The sequence below is a fragment of the Oncorhynchus masou genome, chromosome 27 (assembly GCF_036934945.1).
Source record: "Oncorhynchus masou masou isolate Uvic2021 chromosome 27, UVic_Omas_1.1, whole genome shotgun sequence".
Classification (NCBI taxonomy): Eukaryota; Metazoa; Chordata; class Actinopteri; order Salmoniformes; family Salmonidae; genus Oncorhynchus; species Oncorhynchus masou.
Genome location: NC_088238.1, coordinates 22,332,180 through 22,353,231, shown reverse-complemented (window position 1 = coordinate 22,353,231; position 21,052 = coordinate 22,332,180). Strand labels below are relative to the sequence as shown.

The following is a 21,052-nucleotide window of genomic DNA, read 5'->3' as shown; positions in this document are numbered from 1 at the left end:
TCAAACTGTGCACCGTTCCCAGTTTCGCAAACTGACCAACGCGAGGTCAGTGCCTGTTCCTGATCTTGCACATCTACGCGGCACCTTCAGCATTCAAACACTAAAATAGCTTGCGTGATATTAGGCTTTATTAATTGAATGACAACCTCTGTAATTTGCTAGGTTATTGTTATATATGCACTATTGAAAATGGTGTTTTACTGCAATAAAATGAAACTACCGGAGATATAACTCTCATCTGGCTATACTTGCTGAACGGGTTTTTACAATAGATTTGATTTTGATTGTTCAGGTCCACCAGTAGCAAAACCTTTGGTAGTGCTGTTTAAAACATTCAGTGTATATGTTTCTTTTGTTTCTTTTTTTTATATACAAGGAAAAGTTGATCATTTCATAACGAGGACAGAAATCACTTTGTGAGGCTCACTGCATGGCCGAAGCAAGAGGAGAAAATAATCTAACTCCATAGAAATTTCCAAATGGTCAACACCATTCGATTTGGAGATGGGGCTGAAGTTCAAAATTGTGCTCTATATTCATTGCCCATGTCATAGCTCATTTGTAAACGATACATATTGATACATTACTACATCAAACACTTCATCTGCAAAAATGACAAGTGAATTAGTGAGTGATGGTGATTTCAGAACCAAAGTGGGGGGGGGACAAAAAAACATTGCCACCCATAATCTGATAGTGTGGTGGCTCAGCTCAGGTGCCTTCATAGTACATACACCATAGACATACATCATTCACAAAGACACACACACACGTCAGATTAGACAGATTCAGCTCAGAGAGGGCCAGCTCATGAGCTCCATCAGCAGCAGATATTGAATGTGAAAATGAATGTGTTTATGCAACAAATGTTTCTGCAGCTAATCGTACCGCATCAAATCACATCGGTTCGTTCTCTCCTCAAACCAAAGTGCACCGAATCGTTTCAAACTAAATGTATCGTTCCTATATCATATTGGAGCCCTTGTATCTAGATATGTATTGAATCGTCTTGAAAGGAAAAGATGCAGACTCCTAGTATACATCATGTAAGGTACAGCAGTAGAGACAAAGTGAAACCTCTATTTCCCTATGTCCCAGTCAATCTTCCTCCTGGCTCTGCTCAGTTTCAGTCTGTTCCATTTCCAGGAACTATTCGGCAGCTGTCTCCACCAGCAACAGAAGCTCCAGTCCCCCCTATAGCATTGGCCTTGGCAGCCCATACCCAGTAATTAGACATGAGTGGGCTAGGGGCCGTGGGGGGCCTGGAGGGGCCAGATCAGGGCTCTCTGTGTGTGTCTCTCTGCTATACTGTGTGTTTACTACTACTGTATGTATTTACAGGCCCAGCACCCAGCTTTGGGAGAAAAAATATTCACTGCATCCTCTCTCGCTCTCCATCCTTCCTTCAATCTTTCTGCCTCCCCTTTTCGTCTCTCCTGAGTGGCTCATCTCCAACAGTTAGTGCCAAGGCCCTGGGGCTAGGCCATTGGCAAGGCAACACGAAAAACCAGATCAGCAGGGGTGGTGGTGTGATGTCAGTGCTGGGTCCATGGGGGGGGGGGGGGGGCTTTATTTCTGTATGCTCTGAGAATTCTGTTGGATGGAGTATCATTCAACTCTCCCTGATTGAAGTTCAGAGTTAGACTTAGCCCAAATGTCCTAGTGGCAAGGGAATGGGCCAGGATGCCATCAGAAAGAATCAAGGGACCGATGCCAGAGACAAACCGAGGGCAAACATTGGATTAGAAATGTAAGTTTAGAACATTGCACATGAAAATTGCTTATGGTTTATTTCATTTTATAAACTGGGTGGTTTGAACCCTGAATGCTGATTGGCTGATATATCAGACCGTATACCACGGGTATGACAAAACGTTTAGTTTTACTGCTCTGATAACGTTGATAACCAGTTTATAATAGCAATAAGGCTACTCGGGGGTTTGTGGTATATGGCCAATATACCACGGCTAAGGCCTGTGTCCAGTTACTCCACATTGCAACGTACATAAGAACAGCCCTGAGCCGGTGTCCATATGCAGTGCCTTGCGAAATTATTCGGCCCCCTTGAACTTTGCGACCTTTTGCCACATTTCAGGCTTCAAACATAAAGATATAAAACTGTATTTTTTGTGAAGAATCAACAACAAGTGGGGCACAATCATGAAGTGGAATGACATTTATTGGATATTTCGACTTTTTTAACAAATCAAAAACTGAAAAATTGGGCGTGTAAAATTATTCAGCACCTTTACTTTCAGTGCAGCAAACTCTCTCCAGAAGTTCAGTGAGGATCTCTGAATGATCCAATGTTGACCTAAATGACTAATGATGATAAATACAATCCACCTGTGTGTAATCAAGTCTCCGTATAAATGCACCTGCACTGTGATAGTCTCAGAGGTCCGTTAAAAGCGCAGAGAGCATCATGAAGAACAAGGAACACACCAGGCAGGTCCGAGATACTGTTGTGAAGAAGTTTAAAGCCGGATTTGGATACAAAAAGATTTCCCAAGCTTTAAACATCCCAAGGAGCACTGTGCAAGCGATAATATTGAAATGGAAGGAGTATCAGACCACTGCAAATCTACCAAGACAAGGCCGTCCCTCTAAACTTTCAGCTCATACAAGGAGAAGACTGATCAGAGATGCAGCCAAGAGGCCCATGATCACTCTGGATAAACTGCAGAGATCTACAGTTGAGGTGGGAGACTCTGTCCATAGGACAACAATCAGTCGTATATTGCACAAATCTTGCCTTTATGGAAGAGTGGCAAGAAGAAAGCCATTTCTTAAAGATATCCATAAAAAGTGTCGTTTAAAGTTTGCCACAAGCCACCTGGGAGACACACCAAACATGTGGAAGAAGGTGCTCTGGTCAGATGAAACCAAAATTCAACTTTTTGGCAACAATGCAAAACGTTATGTTTGGCGTAAAAGCAACACAGCTCATCACCCTGACCACACCATCCCCACTGTCAAACATGGTGGTGGCAGCATCATGGTTTGGGCCTGCTTTTCTTCAGCAGGGACAGGGAAGATGGTTAAACTTGATGGGATGATGGATGGAGCCAAATACAGGACCATTCTGGAAGAAAACCTGAGTCTGCAAAAGACCTGAGACTGGGACGGAGATTTGTCTTCCAACAAGACAATGATCCAAAACATAAAGCAAAATCTACAATGGAATGGTTCAAAAATAAACATATCCAGGTGTTAGAATAGCCAAGTCAAAGTCCAGACCTGAATCCAATCAAGAATCTGTGGAAAGAACTGAAAACTGCTGTTCACAAATGCTCTCCATCCACCCTCACTGAGCTCGAGCTGTTTTGCAAGGAGGAATGGGAAATAATTTCAGTCTCTCGATGTGCAAAACTGATAAAGACATACCCCAAGCGACTTACAGCTGTAATCGCAGCAAAAGGTGGCGCTACAAAGTATTAACTTAAGGGGGCCGAATACTTTTGCAAGGCACTGTACCATACCTCCTCGGGCCTTATTGCTTAAATGTGCACGGAGTACTCTCTGTCTAGCCATGCGGATTCATGTGTGTGTGTGTGTGTGTTCTCTATAGCTTGGCAATACAAATTTATGAAAATCCATCTGCCTTGAGCTCAGCTGTTGGTGCTGTATCTGTGATTGCCTCCCCTCCTAAATCATAACATTATTCACAATACCAAATAACTCAGCACAGAAACCATGCACATCCACCCACACAGCATCTTCAAGTAGCGACAATAAAAACCCTGACCCATACGCAAACGACTCAGCTGGAGTTAAACACAATGTCAAGATGTCCTCTCGCTTCAGAATGTTCTAAACTCTTATTAATCAAAGACGAGAGTTATCTTTGATCCACTACTGGCAACGGACGCTGTGTTATTCTCCAGATCGCAGGGGATTTCAGCAAATATGTATGCTATTGTAACTACGGTACTCCGTTAATGTAGAGAACGATCAGCCTCCTGAGCCCATGGAAATCTCCTTTAAACCAGAGACGCCAGATGGAATTGAGTTTTGTTAAACCAGAGACGCCAGATGGAATTGAGTTTTGTTAAACCAGAGACGCCAGATGGAATTGAGTTTTGTTAAACCAGAGACGCAAGATAGAATTGAGTTTTGTTAAAACAGAGACGCCAGATGGAAGTTTTGCCTTCGCAATAACATGTACTAAAGGGCATGGTTTTTCTAGGTGGGTGGAACCCAAGGTGGGGACACTTCTGATTCCTTCTGGGTTGTGACCCTAAAACCTAAGGTTTAAATTGGGTCAGTGGGGACCACTGCTGTAGGTTGAAGTATCCCTCAGATGCTGATCTTAGCTCAGTTTTGTATCCACCCCAGCTCCCCCACCACTCTAATGGTTAAAGTTAGGATTGGTGGAAGAGGGTAAGTGACCTGTCTAAGGAAAGCTTCCTTATTGGCCAGCTCATTCTCCAGTTTGTCGCTGATGTCGTGCAGGGAGGTGGACTCTCTCTGGGCGCTGAGGTACCGCTTCTCCAGAGTGACGATCCTCTCTTCCATGTCCTCCTTCTGACACATAGCCTGTAGACACACACACACACACACACACACACACACACACACACAAAGTATTTCCTCGTGAGGCCATTTGTACAATGCACAGACACAAACAGTTGAGTACATTTCCTTCTCAACAGCACAGACCGTATCTCCCTAAATCTCCTACGGTTAATTTCCTGTATGGAGTCTCAGTGATTGTGTGTATAGAGGGGAAGGAAATGTTCTCCAGCGTTGTGGTAATTACTTAAGAGGGCTGGGCTGATAAAGGATCTGAGATCAGTGTACTAGCTGAATCTCACTCCCTGAGCCCAGCCTGCCATCATCATTAGCAATCAATAGCAATCTCAACCAGAGCTAGCCGCTAGCTAGGTGGACCAAGAGCCAGGTCACATTCTGATTCACATCACTGGATAGACATTCAACTCTCCTCCACATCAGAGGGGCCAGTGATTGTGTGACTATAATGGTGTGCCTATAGCACAGGACAGATGAGTAGAGACCATCTCTAAGTACCAATGTGTAGAAAGAAGCATGGATACATTACTTTTCCAAGAACCATCCAGATTGTCTGAGGCAGTAACTCCTCTAAGTAATCAGAGAGGAGGTTGAGGGAGTGAATGCATATTTCCCTTATGCTTGTTAATGTATGTTCTCAACAACCCTAACTCTCAACTAACAGTGCGTGTGTGTGTCTCTCCTTAGAGAGTGGGTGCATCTTATTTGAATGTACCTCTCTCCTCACCTCTTTGATGTCCCTCTGGTACTTGGTACTCATCTCCTCTGTCTTAATGAGGTCCTTGCGCGCAGTGTCCAGCTCCTGCTCCACTTCGGAGACGCGGGACGACAGGGAGGACATGCGCTCCTTCATCTGGGCCAGCTCATAGTTCTGCTTCTCCAGCAGGTCCTGCAGCTCCACCACCTGGCTGGCCTCATGGGCCGACTCCATGGAGCCGTTGGACAGGCGCTGGAGGACCAGGGGCAGAGGGAATGAGAGAGACTCTTACTGTGTAAAGTCCATTTCCATTCAGTCAAATCAGGAGCTAAGTAAAGAATCAAAAGTCCTTATGAATTTCTAAATGGATTTCAAAAAAGCTTTTCAGCAATTTCTGTTTTTTTGTGGATTGATTTATTTGAAATAATGGAATTGACCTTAACCTTGTAATACAGCGCTTTTCTACCAACTCAAGGATGCTTTATGGCAGTTAGGTCCCATGACACAAACTGTTTCAGCTAGCAGAATTGAAATGGATGAGTTCAAACAACATAATTTCCAGTCAAGCCTTCTGCATTTAGTGCTGAAGTACAGGCTGAGAGGGCCTTGAATCAGACTTGATCCCTCTTCAGACCTCTGCATTTCCCGGTGGAGAAAGATAGCGTTAGAGCTCTAACACATTTAGGAGCTGGAGGTTGTTGGCCCCCTATTCTGGTTTAATTTCAGATGGACATAATTTCAGATAGGCACTATAAAGATTACTCCAGACTGCATTGAGAGATTGGTTTGGCACTTTCATTAGGAATATGATTTGGTTTGACTATGGGAGAGAGGGAGAGAGAGACACAGAGGGAAAGAGAGAGACACAGAGGGAGAGAGAGACAGAGAGAGAGACAGAGAGAGAGAGAGAGAGAGAGAGACAGAGGGAGAGACACAGAGGGAGACACACAGAGGGAGACACACAGAGGGAGAGAGAGGGGGGGAGTTTCTTTTCCTCTCCCTCTCTCTGTCTATCGGTCTCTCCTCTCCCATCTCTCGTGCCCTTCTCTCTTTCTCCTACCCCACCCCCCTCTCTCTCCCTCCTCTACCCATCCTCATGTATCAGGGCCAGCTGCCCGTCCATACCCATCCATCTGGCCAGACATCCCTAATTGGGCCTCTCTCCCTACTGCCTGTGATCAATGATTCACTGTGTAAGGCAACAGGCCCCATTAAATCAGCCCACTGGTTTAAATACCAACACAACAGTCTACTCTCATAATGGACAAACCTTGGGATTTATCTTAGCTTGGCTTTTAGTGCAGGCTGGTTTGAGCTTTTCCCAGAGATAACAAGTTATACAGCCGGTTCTCGAAATAAAAACTTAATTGCGGCGCGTCTGAGAGTATCCTCGTAAAGCCTGCAGGGAAGTTATCCAGTTGGGGACGAGGTGGACTTGACACTCGTAACAATGCCTTTAGGAGGGATTGACATGGAGTTAAACATTGTTTCTCCATCGAGGCAGATTGATCTGGTAGGGAACAAGCTACTGTGCACCGGTTCCTTTTGCTAAATTAGACCCGTTTTATACGTCTAGCTGTCTATATATCACAGCAACTTTACAGCGCTGCTAAATTGCAGTGGGGGAGCCCAACAGCCATAGCTTGGGCATGTCAGTAAAAGCTTCCCTAACTTAGGTTTTATTGTTATCTTTTGAAATTGCTAACTGTAAAAGATTACCTCTATGGTTAAATCTTCTTGGTTTTACTATTCGATCACTATATAATATTGAGGCCTTGATGGTTAGAAGTGCAGAAAAGTGGTTGATACTGAGAGTGAAGGGAAAGGCCATGACTGTCTGCCTGCATTAGCAGGCCCGTCAGGTAAAGCTAGCTCTATGCCCCGCGTCATGATGTGACCTGTTGGTTCATTCAGGCGCAACACGTGCACCCACACAACACACACACCCCTCCACCTGTCACATGGGTGACGACAGCCTAACGATGGCGTTAGCCTGTGTGTTCACTCTACTCCAACACCCTTCTACCCAGGAGCACGGAGACGGAGAGGACGGCTCTGCCCCGCCCCCCGGGAGGAAGTAGCCCTGCATATCATCCGTGTCACTACCTCTGGATGGAACCTTAACGAGGCTGCCATGACTACCTCTGGATGGAACCTTAACGAGGCTGCCATGACTACCTCTTCAAACCTCAGCTTAGTGAAAGTGAGTGGCTCCCCTCTCACTAACCCCAAGGAGGGTGTGTGTGATGGGGAGTTTCAACCTTCCAACCACCCTCATCCCCACCCCCCTACTCTGTAGAGTGACAGGCCACAGACAGCTGTCGCCCAGTCAGGCTCAACTGAATCATACACTCCTGACAACGTGTCCCCATCACGAAGTGCAGCTCATCCACGAGCCTAGAGATTCGGCTCACATCCAAACCAACACAGCATTCTAAGTGCTGTATTGATATCTGAGAGGATTGGGAAATTCTCTACGCTTTGACTGCTCAAGGTCCTATCCTTCACTCTGGTCTGACTAATCATGGAAGTGTGGATGTATTATGGGACATTTGATCTCGGACCATTGGTATGCAGATGTATTCAGAAGTATGGGAGCTCCAGTATAATGGAATCTGGTGGGGTCATACACAGTACACATCACCTGATTGTGGGTGTCCTTCACGCTGCCTAGCTGGCTGCTCAAAGACACTGTGCTGACAGTGAAGGCCTGTTACTATCGAGCAAGTGAAATGATAACATGCTTGATACCACGATGATACTGATAACACAGACTATGAATGGACAACTGTGTTGAAACAATGAAAATGGGGGTTGAAAAGTATGTATATCCCACACGTTTACGTTGATGTGAAAACTGAAATGTTGAGTGTAAGCCCTGTCAACGTAATGATAGTAACACATGAGATAAATGATCAACAATAAAAAGCTGTGGATATTGACAGAAAAAAAAGAAGGACAGTAAACGCAATGGACGCCCACCTTGCTATGTACCTTCTGGCTGGCATCAGTGCCCTCCACCATGTCCTCTGACCCATCCCCTGACGCCACCTTCCTCTGGATGTGGGCATTCTGCTCCCGTAAGGCCACAATCTGCAGAGAGGGACACAGGACAGAGATTAATACACAGGTCTAGAATAACAATACACAGAGAGGGACAGAGATTAACACACAGTTCTAGAATAACAATACACAGAGAGGGACAGAGATTAACACACAGGTCTAGAATAACAATACACAGAGAGGGACACAGGACAAAGATTAATACACAGGTCTAGAATAACAATACACAGAGAGGAACACGGGACAGAGATTAATACACAGGTCTAGAATAACAATAAACAGAGAGGGACACAGGACAAAGATTAATACACAGGTCTAGAATAACAATACACAGAGAGGGACACGGGACAGAGATCAATGCACAGGTCTAGAATAACAATACACAGAGAGGGACACAGGACAGAGATCAATGCACAGGTCTAGAATAACAATACACAGAGAGGGACAGAGATTAATACACAGGTCTAGAATAACAATACACAGAGAGGGACAGAGATTAATATACAGGTCTAGAATAACAATACACAGAGAGGGACAGAGATTAATACACAGGTCTAGAATAACAATACACAGAGAGGGACACAGGACAGAGATCACACACACAATTGTCAGCTCCAGCCAGGCATGGGGCTGTCCTGTCAGTGCCTGAGGGTAATACAACTGATGTGCAAATGTATTAAGGTCAAGGGTCAGGATCTCATTCACATTCCAAAACACAAACAACATAAATATTTACTCAATGACCGCTAACAGGTTATTTCCTACTGTTACAGCTTGTCTGTGTCGGAATTTCTGGAACATTACGCTGCCAGCTATGTCATATTATGTCTAGGTATTAACGTGATCACTATGATTATCTTGTTCAGCGAACCCCTCATCTCTCTCTCCTGAAGAATCTGGTGTTCACTCTTAATCACATTGCCAGGGGCTACAAACCAGTGACATGAAAAGCATATTGAGGATTTCCCTGACAGGGATGGCTGATTCGGACTTTCCGAGGGGGAGGAAGGGGGGGAAATAGCCGGGTAGAGACACAGCTATAATTGTCCAAATTGTTGGACTACAAACCTATTCTTGGACAGCACAAACAGCATGGTATGCATTCATTTATGGAGCCCCCTCACTTCTAATGCCATTTTACACCATCACTAAACACAAGTGACAGCAATACCAGGGAGACGACATGATGCCTGTAGGGTCAGCCTTCACAAGTCAGTTCCAGGGAAACCTCCCAGACCTTGAAACTAGGAGAAGGCCGTCATTGTTTTATGATGTGCTAACCATATTTTTGTTGTTGTTGCATAACTGTCATATTTTTGTGTTTGAAAATATTTGTACAAAAGCCGTGATTTTACTGTATGACAACTACAGTAGAGAGATGCACCATGTCATTGTCATAAATACCTGTAGCCTGTCATCCAGTACACAGTAAAATATTAGTGTGCTCACTATCCATTATTATGTCATCATGAGCACAGACATCGCCAGATTTACCATAAGGAACAGACCCAGTTGGGAGACAGACAGGATATGGAAGTGTGAATAAAATGACAGCATGCTGCTATTACCACTGATCACAGGTTATTTTAGGCTTTAATCTCAGGATTTCATCTGGATTTAGGAAACAAGCCAACCTTTTTCACCCCCATCGGAGACGTGTAACGGCTGTTGGTGGAAGAAGGTGGGGACCAAGGTGCAGCGTGGTACGTGTTCATCATTATTTAATAGAACAGAACACTGAATGACAAAACAACAAAGAGAACAACCGAAACAGTTCTGTCTGGTGCAGACACAAAAACAGAAAGCAACTACCCACAAAACCCATGTGGGCAAGAGCTACCCAAGTATGGTTCTCAATCAGAGACAACGACAAACAGCTGTCCCTGATTGAGAACCATACCGGGCCAAAAATAAAGAAATACAAAAACATAGAAAAAAGAACATAGAATGCCCACCCTAGTCACACCCTGGCCTAACCAAAATAGAGAATAAAAAGCCTCTCTATGGCCAGGGCGTGACAAGACAGCAATATTATGACGGCAATGAGAGAGAGAAGAATCCAGGAAGGATAGTGTAGCAGCCTATGACAGTCATGAATCTACTGTATAATAGTGTATTTTGCTAAACATGGCAATACATCATATTACTGTACTGACTGAGGCAGTGCTGCAATAGGGCCTTCCAGTCCTGATCAGTAAAAGCCACACAGTATATCAGTATTACTGCTATTGGAATGCCATCTATGTCTACAATAAATAAGTTAAGCCTGAATATTTGTGGACACTTCCCATTTGTGGGAATCCCAGATCTATGACTTGGCTGTGTCTGCACCCCGGAGAGACCGACATAATTACATTTCTCAGAAGGAGGCGATGACATCACAATAAAACAACACAGTGAGAGAATCTAATACGGTTGCCAAGTGTTTCACCAACCGCTCCAGTTGAGCTGCGTTCAAGACTTAGAGGGCATTCAATGACACCTCCATCAATAAACAATGATTGATGTGAAAATGCGACACATAACTGCCTCTGCCACTGTGGTCAGAAATAGCCTTAAAGCTTTACAACTATAAAACACCACTTTTTACAGCACAGATGGAGGCACTCACTAGACGCAAGTATTACATTATTTTCATTCTAAGAGGGCAAAGGGCAGGGAGGGATTATTCCACAATTACAATGGAGGATTCCCTTTACATTAAGCCTCGACAACATCCTAACACAGGGTTTGAGATTTCATCCACAGACAGTGGATTTGCTTGCTGTTGCATACTGCTGCCTCTCTCTCTCTTTCCATTCTTTTAATGAGGGGTGCAATTACACCTTCTTATGTTTTGGCCGGCACGTTGGGGAGCGTCTATCATTTTTCAGGTACAGAGATCAAACGGTTGGCTCTCGACATAAGGGGTGCACACACGCACACGCACACACACCTCCTCCCGACAGACACCCAGGATAACAAATTATAGACTGAGCCTTGATGCTGTGGCTGTGGTTGCTCTCAAATTAGAAAAATGTTTACAGAAGCAAATTGAAAGTGGCCATCTTTCCCTTTGATGTAGTATTAGTTCATCTCATCTCATCAAAGCCCAGAAAACATCAGGGACACCAGGAGACATCGGAGACACCAGGAGACATCAGAGACACCATGAGACACCAGGAGACATCAAGAGACATCAAGAGACAGAGACATCAGAGACACCAGGAGACATCAGAGACACCAGGAGACACCAGGAGACATCAAGAGACAGAGACATCAGAGACACCAGGAGACATCAAGAGACACCAGGAGACATCAGAGACACCAGGAGACATCAGAGACACCAGGAGACACCAGAGACATCAAGAGACACCAGAGACAACAGGAGACATCCAAGACACCACGAGACATCAGGAGACACCACGAGACACCAGAAGACACCAGGAGACATCAGAGACACCAGGAGACATCATTCCCTGACTTACTTCATCTCCACCTCTCCAATAAGTAATTGTCTGTTTTAGTGTGTAGGAGCAAAAGGAGATTGGACAGGAAGGCGACGTGAAATCTCTTGGTGTACAAGATTGATTTGGTGGAGCCGAGGGCCTGGAGCAGGTTGCTGTATGCAGCAATGCCTCTGAATTAAGATCAGTCACACACACACACACACACACACACACACACACACACACACACACACACACACACACACACACACACACTGGAAACCTGTTGGCTTGAATCTTATAGCGCCGGTTCATTTTTCATTGTGTAGAGTGGGTGACACCTTGGGGATACCCTCTTGAATTCCAACCAGGAAATGAATAAGAGAGACCGGATAACATAGAAGTTTCAGTCTCTTTCTCTCTCTCCCCCAGCAGCCTTTGTAGGATCTTATGCAGGTTGGATTGGTCCCTTGGCGGGGGATCAAGCCCAGAGGCCCCAGAGGTTTTGCGGGGAATTCATCAACCTCCTGACACATTCTACAGAATCTACTCCCATTCCATTTATGTGAGCCGGGTCTGTATTTAAAACAACTGCACTATTTAATTAACTCTAAATTGAAACATCATAAATAAATCAGCTCTGAGAGAGTACGCACAATATAAATCAAATCTGGACCACTTAAACATCTGAGATTGAGAGGTCAAATCTTGACCACTTAAACACCTGACACCGAGAGGTCAAATCTGGATTAGAGGTTGACCGATTATGATTTTTCAATGCCGATACCGATTATTGGAGGACCAAAAAAATCCGATACCGATTAATCGGCTGATTTGATTTATTTATTTCAAATCAAATTTTATTTGTCACATACACATGGTTAGCAGATGTTAATGCGAGTGTAGCGAAATGCTTGTGCTTCTAGTTCCGACAATGCAGTAATAACCAACAAGTAATCTAACTAACAATTCCAAAACTACTGTCTTATACACAAGTGTAAGGGGATAAAGAATATGTACATAAAGATATATAAATGAATGATGGTACAGAGCAGCATAGGCAAGATACAGTAGATGGTATCGAGTACAGTATATACATATGAGATGAGTATGTAAACAAAGTGGCATAGTTAAAGTGGCTAGTGATACATGTATTACATAAAGATGCAGTAGATGATATAGAGTACAGTATATACGTATACATATGAGATGAATAATGTAGGGTATGTAAACATTATATTAGGTAGCATTGTTTATAGTGATATATTTTACATCATTTCCCATTAATTCCCATGATTAAAGTGGTTGGAGTTGAGTCAGTGTAATGACAATTACAAAAATACTGAATGAACACTTATTTTAACTTAATATAATACATCATTAAAATTAATTTAGCCTCAAGTAAATAATGAAACATGTTCATGTCCAACATGTTGGAGAAGAAAGTAAAAGTGCAATATGTGCCATGTAAGAAAGCTAACGTTTAAGTTCCTTGCTCAGAACATGAGAACATATGAAAGCTGGTGGTTCCTTTTAACATGAGTCCTCAATATTCCCAGGTAAGAAGTTTTAGGTTGTAGTTATTATAGGAATTATGGGACTATTTCTCTCTATACCATTTGTATTTCATATACCTTTGACTATTGGATGTTCTTATAGGCACTTTAGTATTGCCAGTGTAACAGTGTAGCTTCCATCCCTCTCCTCGCCGCTACCTGGGCTCGAACCAGGAACACATCGACAACAGCTACCCTCGAAGCAGCGTTACCCATGCAGAGCAAGTGGAACAACTACTCCAAGTCTCAGAGCGAGTGACGTTTGAAACGCTATTAGCGCGCACCCCGCTAACTAGCTAGCCATTTTACATCGGTTACACCAGCCTAATCTCGGGGGTTGATAAACAACGCAATGCTTGAAGCATTGCGAAGAGCTGCTGGCAAAACGCACGAAAGTGCTGTTTGAATGAATGCTTACGAGCCTGCTGGTGCTTACCATCGCTCAGTAAGACTGCTTTATCAAATCATAGACTTAATTATAACATAGTAACACACAGAAATATGAGCCGTAGGTCATTAATATGGTCGAATCCGGAAACTATCATTTCCAAAACAAAATGTTTATTCTTTCAGTGAAATACGGAACCGCATCCCTCAGTCTAAATATTGCTGTTACATTACACAACCTTTAATGTTATGTCATAATTATGTACAATTCCGGCAAATTAGTTCGCAATGAGCCAGGCGGCCCAAACTCTTGCATATACCCTGAATCTGCGTGCAATGAACGCAAGAGAAGTGACACAATTTCACCTGGTTAATATTGCCTGCTAACCTTACTTTTAGCTAAATATGCAGGTTTAAAAATATATACTTCTGTGTATTGATTTTAAGAAAGGCATTGATGTTTATGGTTATGTAAAACGTTGGAGCAACGACAGTCCTTTTTCACGAATGCGCACCGCATCGATTATATGCAACGCAGGACACGCTAGATAAACTAGTAATATCATGAACCATGTGTAGTTATAACTCGTGATTATGATTGATAGATTGTTTTCATAAGATAAGTTTAATGCTAGCTAGCAATTTACCGTGGCTTCTTACTGCATTCACGTAACAGGCAGGCTCCTCGTGAGGCAGGTGTTTACAGCGTTGGACTAGTTAACCATAAGGTTATTGAATCCCTGAGCTGACAAGGTAAAAATCTGTCGTTCTGCCCCTGAACAAGGCAGTTAACCCACCGTTCCTAGGCCGGCATTGAAAATAAGAATGTGTTCTTAACTGACTTGCCTCGTTAAATAAAGTTGTAAAAAAAATAAAATTATATATATATATATATATATATATATTTATTTATTTTAATCGCCAAAATCGGTGTCCAAAAATACCGATTTCCGAAAACTTGAAATCGGCCCTAATTAATCAGCCATTTCGATTAATCAGTCGACCTCTAATCTGGACCACTCAAACACCTGAGACTGAGAGGTCAAATCTGGACCACTTAAACACCTGAGACTGAGAGGTGAAATCTGGACCACTTAAACACCTGAGACTGAGAGGTCGAAGGTCATCTATGTCATCAGGCAGTGCAGCTCCCTATGGGAGGCTCCAGGATTGCAGGTGGTGTTATCTGCAGACTGGAGCCCCAGAGGAGAGCGACTCGAGGCAGATCTCCATCCCAAATCAATTAACAGTCTGGAGCTGGTGCAGGCAGCCACTGGAACCCAACGTCCTCCCCGGAGGCTCTGACGTGTGGAAGTGTGGATGTTTCTATTCAGCAGTGCTTATTTAACCACAGCCTCCATCACCGGGCCTCAACACCCACTCACTCAGATGACTGTCTCACCATGACACAGCAGAAAGTTAACCATGTATCCACTGTAGTCAAATGAAGTATAGTCACACTATTTAATCAAATAAAGACCTGTCTCGACTCAGTGAAATATCTGCTGAGGCGTAACACTGTACTTGGTTAAGTAAATGAGATGCACTTTACACTACATGTCTATGGCTCAAAACTTAGCCTCATACACCTGCCTGATCTCGCGAGCTTACATAAATGATTCGCTACACGGATACAGGAGCGGTCATTCATCTGGCAATACTAGGCTAACTCAAAGTGAAAGATATTGCCATCTCACAGCGCCTTATAACCTTTCTCTCCTCTCATCCCCTCACTCCATCTAGCTCCATCCCTAGCTTTACTTGTTTTCTATACCCAGGGCAGATCAGTCTTTGACCAGGGTTTCATCTCACCTCCTAACGTCTGTTTGGCTGGTAGAGCAGCATTTTAAATCTCTCTCTTTCTTCCCCTCCCCCTCTTTCTCCGCCCCCTCCCTCTCTCCCTCCCTCCCTCTGGCAGTGCAGAGTGGTTAATTTGGCTCCGGTAGAGCGCCAGTCTGAGGGCTCCTCTCAGCTGGAACATGACCATCTGCCCTGGCAGAGAATGGCAGAGAGAGAATGGGGGGCAGAGGCGTTACGCCACCCTGCTAACGCCACGGGCCAGCTCTCATCTGTCAACGCCATACTTCACCCCATCACACACCGCACTCCATCTTAAGACAGAGTGACTAGCCCCTGAATAGGAGTTCTCCTAAGTCGAACTGTCAACATCAGACTGCTTTGAAAGTTGACTAAAACAGTCAGAGTGCCTGTGAAAATGATGCTGTGACACATTTCTCACCTCCTGGTTGGCTGATGTTAGCTCCTCCTCCAATGCAGAGACCCTCTCTAGCGACACCCGCAGTCTCTCCCTCACCTGAGGAAAACAAAAAACAACCCGCCATGAGTGCGTTACTGTACACAACCTCTGGTAGGACCTTACCATTGAGCTCTGCTCGAGCAGTTAATGGCAGTAGATGTGTGGTTTTGAGCTCTCAGATGAATAGCATGGATAGTGTTGGAGACAACAGTGGGATATGCCTATTTATCCCTCCCCACCAACCCACCTCAGCCCGGGGTTGACATGATATACCATGTTCACGTGAGAGAGCAAGCCGCTGTTCCCTCTCTCCCTCAGCCTTCAGCCCAACAGTAACACTTTGTCTTGGCCTTGAAGGCAGGCCTGAGCTTCTGTCCAGGGGTATCTGCTTTTATTGCTTTTTAGCGTCAGTTGCTGGGAGCAGCTCCTCTCTGAGGAGGCTGAGCCTGGATTACAGGGCAGTCATTCCCCCTCCCTCCCTCCTCCCCATCCCTACTCCTCCTCCTCTTCTCCTCAAAGGGGGTGAATGTATGACTTACTCTGCCTTCCTCTATGTACCACGTTCAGGTATTTGTCATGCTACTGACGGAGCATTTATTGGTGAGCTCCGTGGTGCTCCATGGCCGGGGCTGTGGCCCGCTAGGATGAAGGCCTCTCTGAGGAGGCTGAGCCTGGATTACAGGGTAGTCATTCCCCCTCCCTCCCCTTCCCTCCTCGGGACAGCCCAGCAACACACAGACAGATCGTCGCAGAGCAGAAAACATCCAGTCAATCAAAAAAGCCTTTTATTCCCTAGTCCAGCGGCCATGAGAGACGCGTTATAAATGATAGGGTCTGTTGTGGAGGGTTGAAGAGATTACAGCAGCCGGCGTGACATCTTACAGAGGGCTGAGGACATCAATCAACAGGCCTGAGGCAGAGCAGAGCCTGGGGCTGGGGCCAGTGGGAGGGCAGAGGCTGGGGCTGGGGCCAGTGGGAGAGCAGAGGCTGGGGCTGGGGCCAGTGGGAGAGCAGAGGCTGGGGCTGGGGCCAGTTGGAGGGCTGAGGCTGGGGCTGGGGCCAGTGGGAGGGCAGAGGCTGGGGCTGGAGCCAGTGGGAGAGCAGAGGCTGGGGCTGGAGCCAGTGGGTGGGCAGAGGCTAGGGCCAGTGGGAGGGCAGAGGCTGGGGCCAGTGGGAGGGCAGAGGCTGGGACTGGGGCCAGTGGGAGGGCAGGGGCTGGGGCCAGTGGGAGGGCAGGGGCTGGGGCTGGGGCCAGTGGGAGAGCAGAGGCTGGGACTGGGGCCAGTGGGAGAGCAGAGGCTGGGGCTGGGGCCAGTGGGAGGGCAGAGGCTGGGACTGGGGCCAGTGGGAGGGCAGGGGCTGGGGCCAGTGGGAGGGCAGAGGCTGGGGCTGGGGCCAGTGGGAGGGCAGGGGCTGGGGCCAGTGGGAGGGCAGAGGCTGGGGCTGGGACCAGTGGGAGAGCAGAGGCTGGGGCTGGGGCCAGTGGGACAGCAGAGGCTGGGGCTGGGGCCAGTTGGAGGGCTGAGGCTGGGGCTGGGGCCAGTGGGAGGGCAGAGGCTGGGGCTGGAGCCAGTGGGAGAGCAGAGGCTGGGGCTGGAGCCAGTGGGTGGGCAGAGGCTAGGGCCAGTGGGAGGGCAGAGGCTGGGGCCAGTGGGAGGGCAGAGGCTGGGACTGGGGCCAGTGGGAGGGCAGGGGCTGGGGCCAGTGGAAGGGCAGGGGCTGGGGCTGGGGCCAGTGGGAGAGCAGAGGCTGGGGCTGGGGCCAGTGGGAGAGCAGAAGCTGGGGCTGGGGCCAGTGGGAGGGCAGAGGCTGGGGGCAGTGGGAGGGCAGAGGCTGGGGCCAGTGGGAGAGCAGAGGCTGGGGCCAGTGGGAGGGCTGGGGCTGGGGCCATTGGGAGAGCAGAGGCTGGGGCTGGGGCCAGTGGGAGGGCTGGGGCTGGGACTGGGGCCAGTGGGAGGGCTGGGGCTGGGGCCAGTGGGAGGGCAGAGGCTGGGGCTGGGGCCAGTGGGAGGGCAGGGGCTGGGACTGGGGCCAGTGGGAGAGCAGAGGCTGAGGCTGGGGCCAGTGGGAGGGCTGGGGCTGGGACTGGGGCCAGTGGGAGGACAGAGGCTGGGACTGGGGCCAGTGGGAGGGCTGGGGCTGGGGCCAGTGGGAGGGCAGAGGCTGGGGCTGGGGCTGGGGCCAGTGGGAGGGCAGAGGCTGGGGCTGGGGCCAGTGGGAGAGCAGAGGTTGGGGCTGGGGCCAGTGGGAGGGCAGAGGCTGGGGCTGGGGCCAGTGGGAGGGCAGAGGTTGGGGCTGGGGTCAGTGGGAGGGCAGGCGGTTGTGGTGGTGACTTGTGCCAAAACAAAGAATATTCAATACCAAGATGGCACTGTGTTAACAATGCCTCTCCATACAGTATGTACTGTCTTCAGTCAAATATACTGTACCATCAATTGAAGAATCCCTTCTACCAAGAATAGCTACTATGCATACAAATTTAATGTATGGTCTTACCTTCTCGTCTAGAGCTTTGTGGTGCTCGAACAGGGACTTGAGCGCTTTGAGGACCTCCACCTCACTGGACACGCCTGAGGGGGACTGGGCCTGCCGCTTGACCACAGTCATACGTAGTGACCGCTCATGCCTGGACACCAGGCACTCCAGATGCTCCAGAAGCAACTATAGAGACAGACATAGGGACAGAAATTAGTGCTAATATAATCATCATCATCATCCCTATCTGCATCATTCTCATAAAGGCTATCTGCCTCATCTGCAAAATTGACATCATCTGCGCTATTACTGGAATTGTCTGCATCATCAGTTATCCTGGCACCAGAGAAGATGTCGTGATATGATTCTTAATGTCAACCTGTAGTGGCCGGACCACCGGACTGTATTCTACCAACCACACAAGGTTACTGGTCTTCATGTGATTCTCCAAATACATTATTTATATCCACCCTGATTAACCGCAATGAAAAGAAATCAAAGTAACCAACAAGATCTTCTCAATTTGGTCATTTAATTTTCCAACTTTTGGTCAGAGGGGGTGGGGGGGGGGGATAAACCTTAAGTGGAATAACATGAGACATACGAAAAACAATTATGGCACTCAGAACAATAAAGGCACTCAAAACCAATGAAAACTCTCTGGACTGCCCACAAAATAGATGCTAATGTTGTTACTGTGCCAGGCTGGTGTAGGCGGCGTGCCGAATCCATTCTCCGTGGAAAGTGTTGGGGGAGAGTTGGGGGAGTCAACTTCCAGCAGCACAAAGGGAGGAGATGAGTCCACTGGGAGTAGGGGGCACAGGAGAGACGAGGAGGAGAGGCACACAGGGACCATAAAGATGAACACTGTCCTCTGATCTCTGTCACATAGGTACAGTGGAGGGATGGGGGCCTGAGGGAAGTCTAAGTGTGCTAGTCTGACTAGCTAGGCTTTTGGGGTCTAAATTTGGCCCATAACCTGGTCCTATGAAGGCGCCGTGTTTTGGACCGGATGCACATGCCTCACAGACAAGCAACTAATTAGAGCAAGCTAACTGCTAATGATGATGCTATCTGTCCTGTTAGGAATCCACCAAGCTCCGCTGAGATACTGATCTGAGGAGAGGTTCATGTAGTGACTTCAGCTTTGTTGTCTGGTCATTCTGAGAAACATTGACCGTTTTCTTCATCTCCACATCCCAAATGCCTTGTTTCTAACCCTGCCGGTGCTTCGCGAGGCCAAACAACCCCTCCTCGGCGTCGCCACGCGCTGTGGCCGGTTAATAACATAATGATGTGGTTCACCAATGGTTTGGAGAGTTCTCATACTGGCGTCGCCACAGTATTTAACCAAGGAAGTAATTTACTTCTAACCCCATCTTTAAACAGGGCTCTGGTGTTGTGAGTCCGTCCAAGCATTGTGCTTAAACCACAGACTGTAAATCCCTTAATCATCCAGGCATTAAGAATCATTAGAAATACAGACATCAACCACAGTTTCAAAGTAAACACATTCACTCAACCTGGTAGAACTTCACGAGGATTTCAGTGTTGCACTACACTACCCATCCGGCAATACAGAGGATATGTTGGGTGGGGCCTAAATGGTAAACATACTGTAGGCTCTGTTTCAATATCCACACAAGCATACCATTTAAAATTCATGCTGAATACATTGCTCCAGAAGGTGCTGACAGAGTGGTGTGGACTAGTTTTGGAGGGCTTCAAGGGGGCTGTCCATCCTTCCTTCTCTCCGTCCCTCCTTGAGCGTCTGAAGGACTGCCAGCAGACTGAGATCCCCCCGCCTTCCCTCCCCACATCCAAACCCCTGCCGTTTAATCAATCAAGTCTGAACGTTGGCCCCAGCTCTACCTCAGCCATCGCCCGCCAGAATAATAAAAAGCAACCTACACCTACACACACCCTCTCCTCCTCCTCTCTCTATAACCTATACCTACACACACCCTCTCCTCCTCCTCTCTCTATAACCTACACCTACACACACCCTCTCCTCATCCTCTCTCTATAACCTACACCTACACACACCCTCTCCTCATCCTCTCTCTATAACCTACACCTACACACCCTCTCCTCCTCTCTCTATAACCTATACCTACACACACCCTCTCCTCCTCATCCTCTCTCTATAACCTACACACACCCTCTCCTCCTCCTCTCTCTAGAACCTACACCTACACACACCCTCTCCTCCTCCTCTCTCTATAACCTACACCTACACACACCCTCTCCTCATCCTCTTTCTATAACCTACACCTACCCTCTCTTCCTCATCCTCTCTCTATAACCTACACCTACACACTCTCTCTCCTCCTCTCTCTATAACCTACACCTACACACACCCTCTCCTCCTCCTCTCTCTATAACCTACACCTACACACTCTCTCTCCTCCTCTCTCTATAACCTACACCTACCCTCGCTTCCTCATCCTCTCTCTATAACCTATACCTACACACTCTCTCCTCCTCCTCTCTCTATAACCTACACCTACACACACCCTCTCCTCATCCTCTCTATATAACCTATACCTACACACTCTCTCTCCTCCTCTCTCTATGGCTCATAATTTCTCTCTTATCATGCTTCTACACTGCATGGTTTATCCAGCTTACAGTGTTGAGGCCCAAAACCTAGAGG

At 46.8% G+C, this 21,052-nt stretch overlaps 1 protein-coding gene across 1 annotated transcript in view; it reads right to left on the bottom strand.

Moving 5' to 3' along the window:
• The window catches only part of LOC135515806 (liprin-alpha-2-like), a 244,032-nt gene that overhangs the window by 44,002 nt on the left and 178,978 nt on the right, over positions 1–21,052 (bottom strand). Inside the window, exons 4-8 of the mRNA XM_064939544.1 lie at positions 18,418–18,582; positions 15,904–15,978; positions 8,213–8,323; positions 5,261–5,482; positions 4,393–4,539 (exon numbers count right to left, since the gene is read on the bottom strand). Of these exons, the coding sequence (XP_064795616.1) occupies positions 4,393–4,539; positions 5,261–5,482; positions 8,213–8,323; positions 15,904–15,978; positions 18,418–18,582 (720 nt within the window). The remainder of the gene's footprint in view (positions 1–4,392; positions 4,540–5,260; positions 5,483–8,212; positions 8,324–15,903; positions 15,979–18,417; positions 18,583–21,052) is intronic.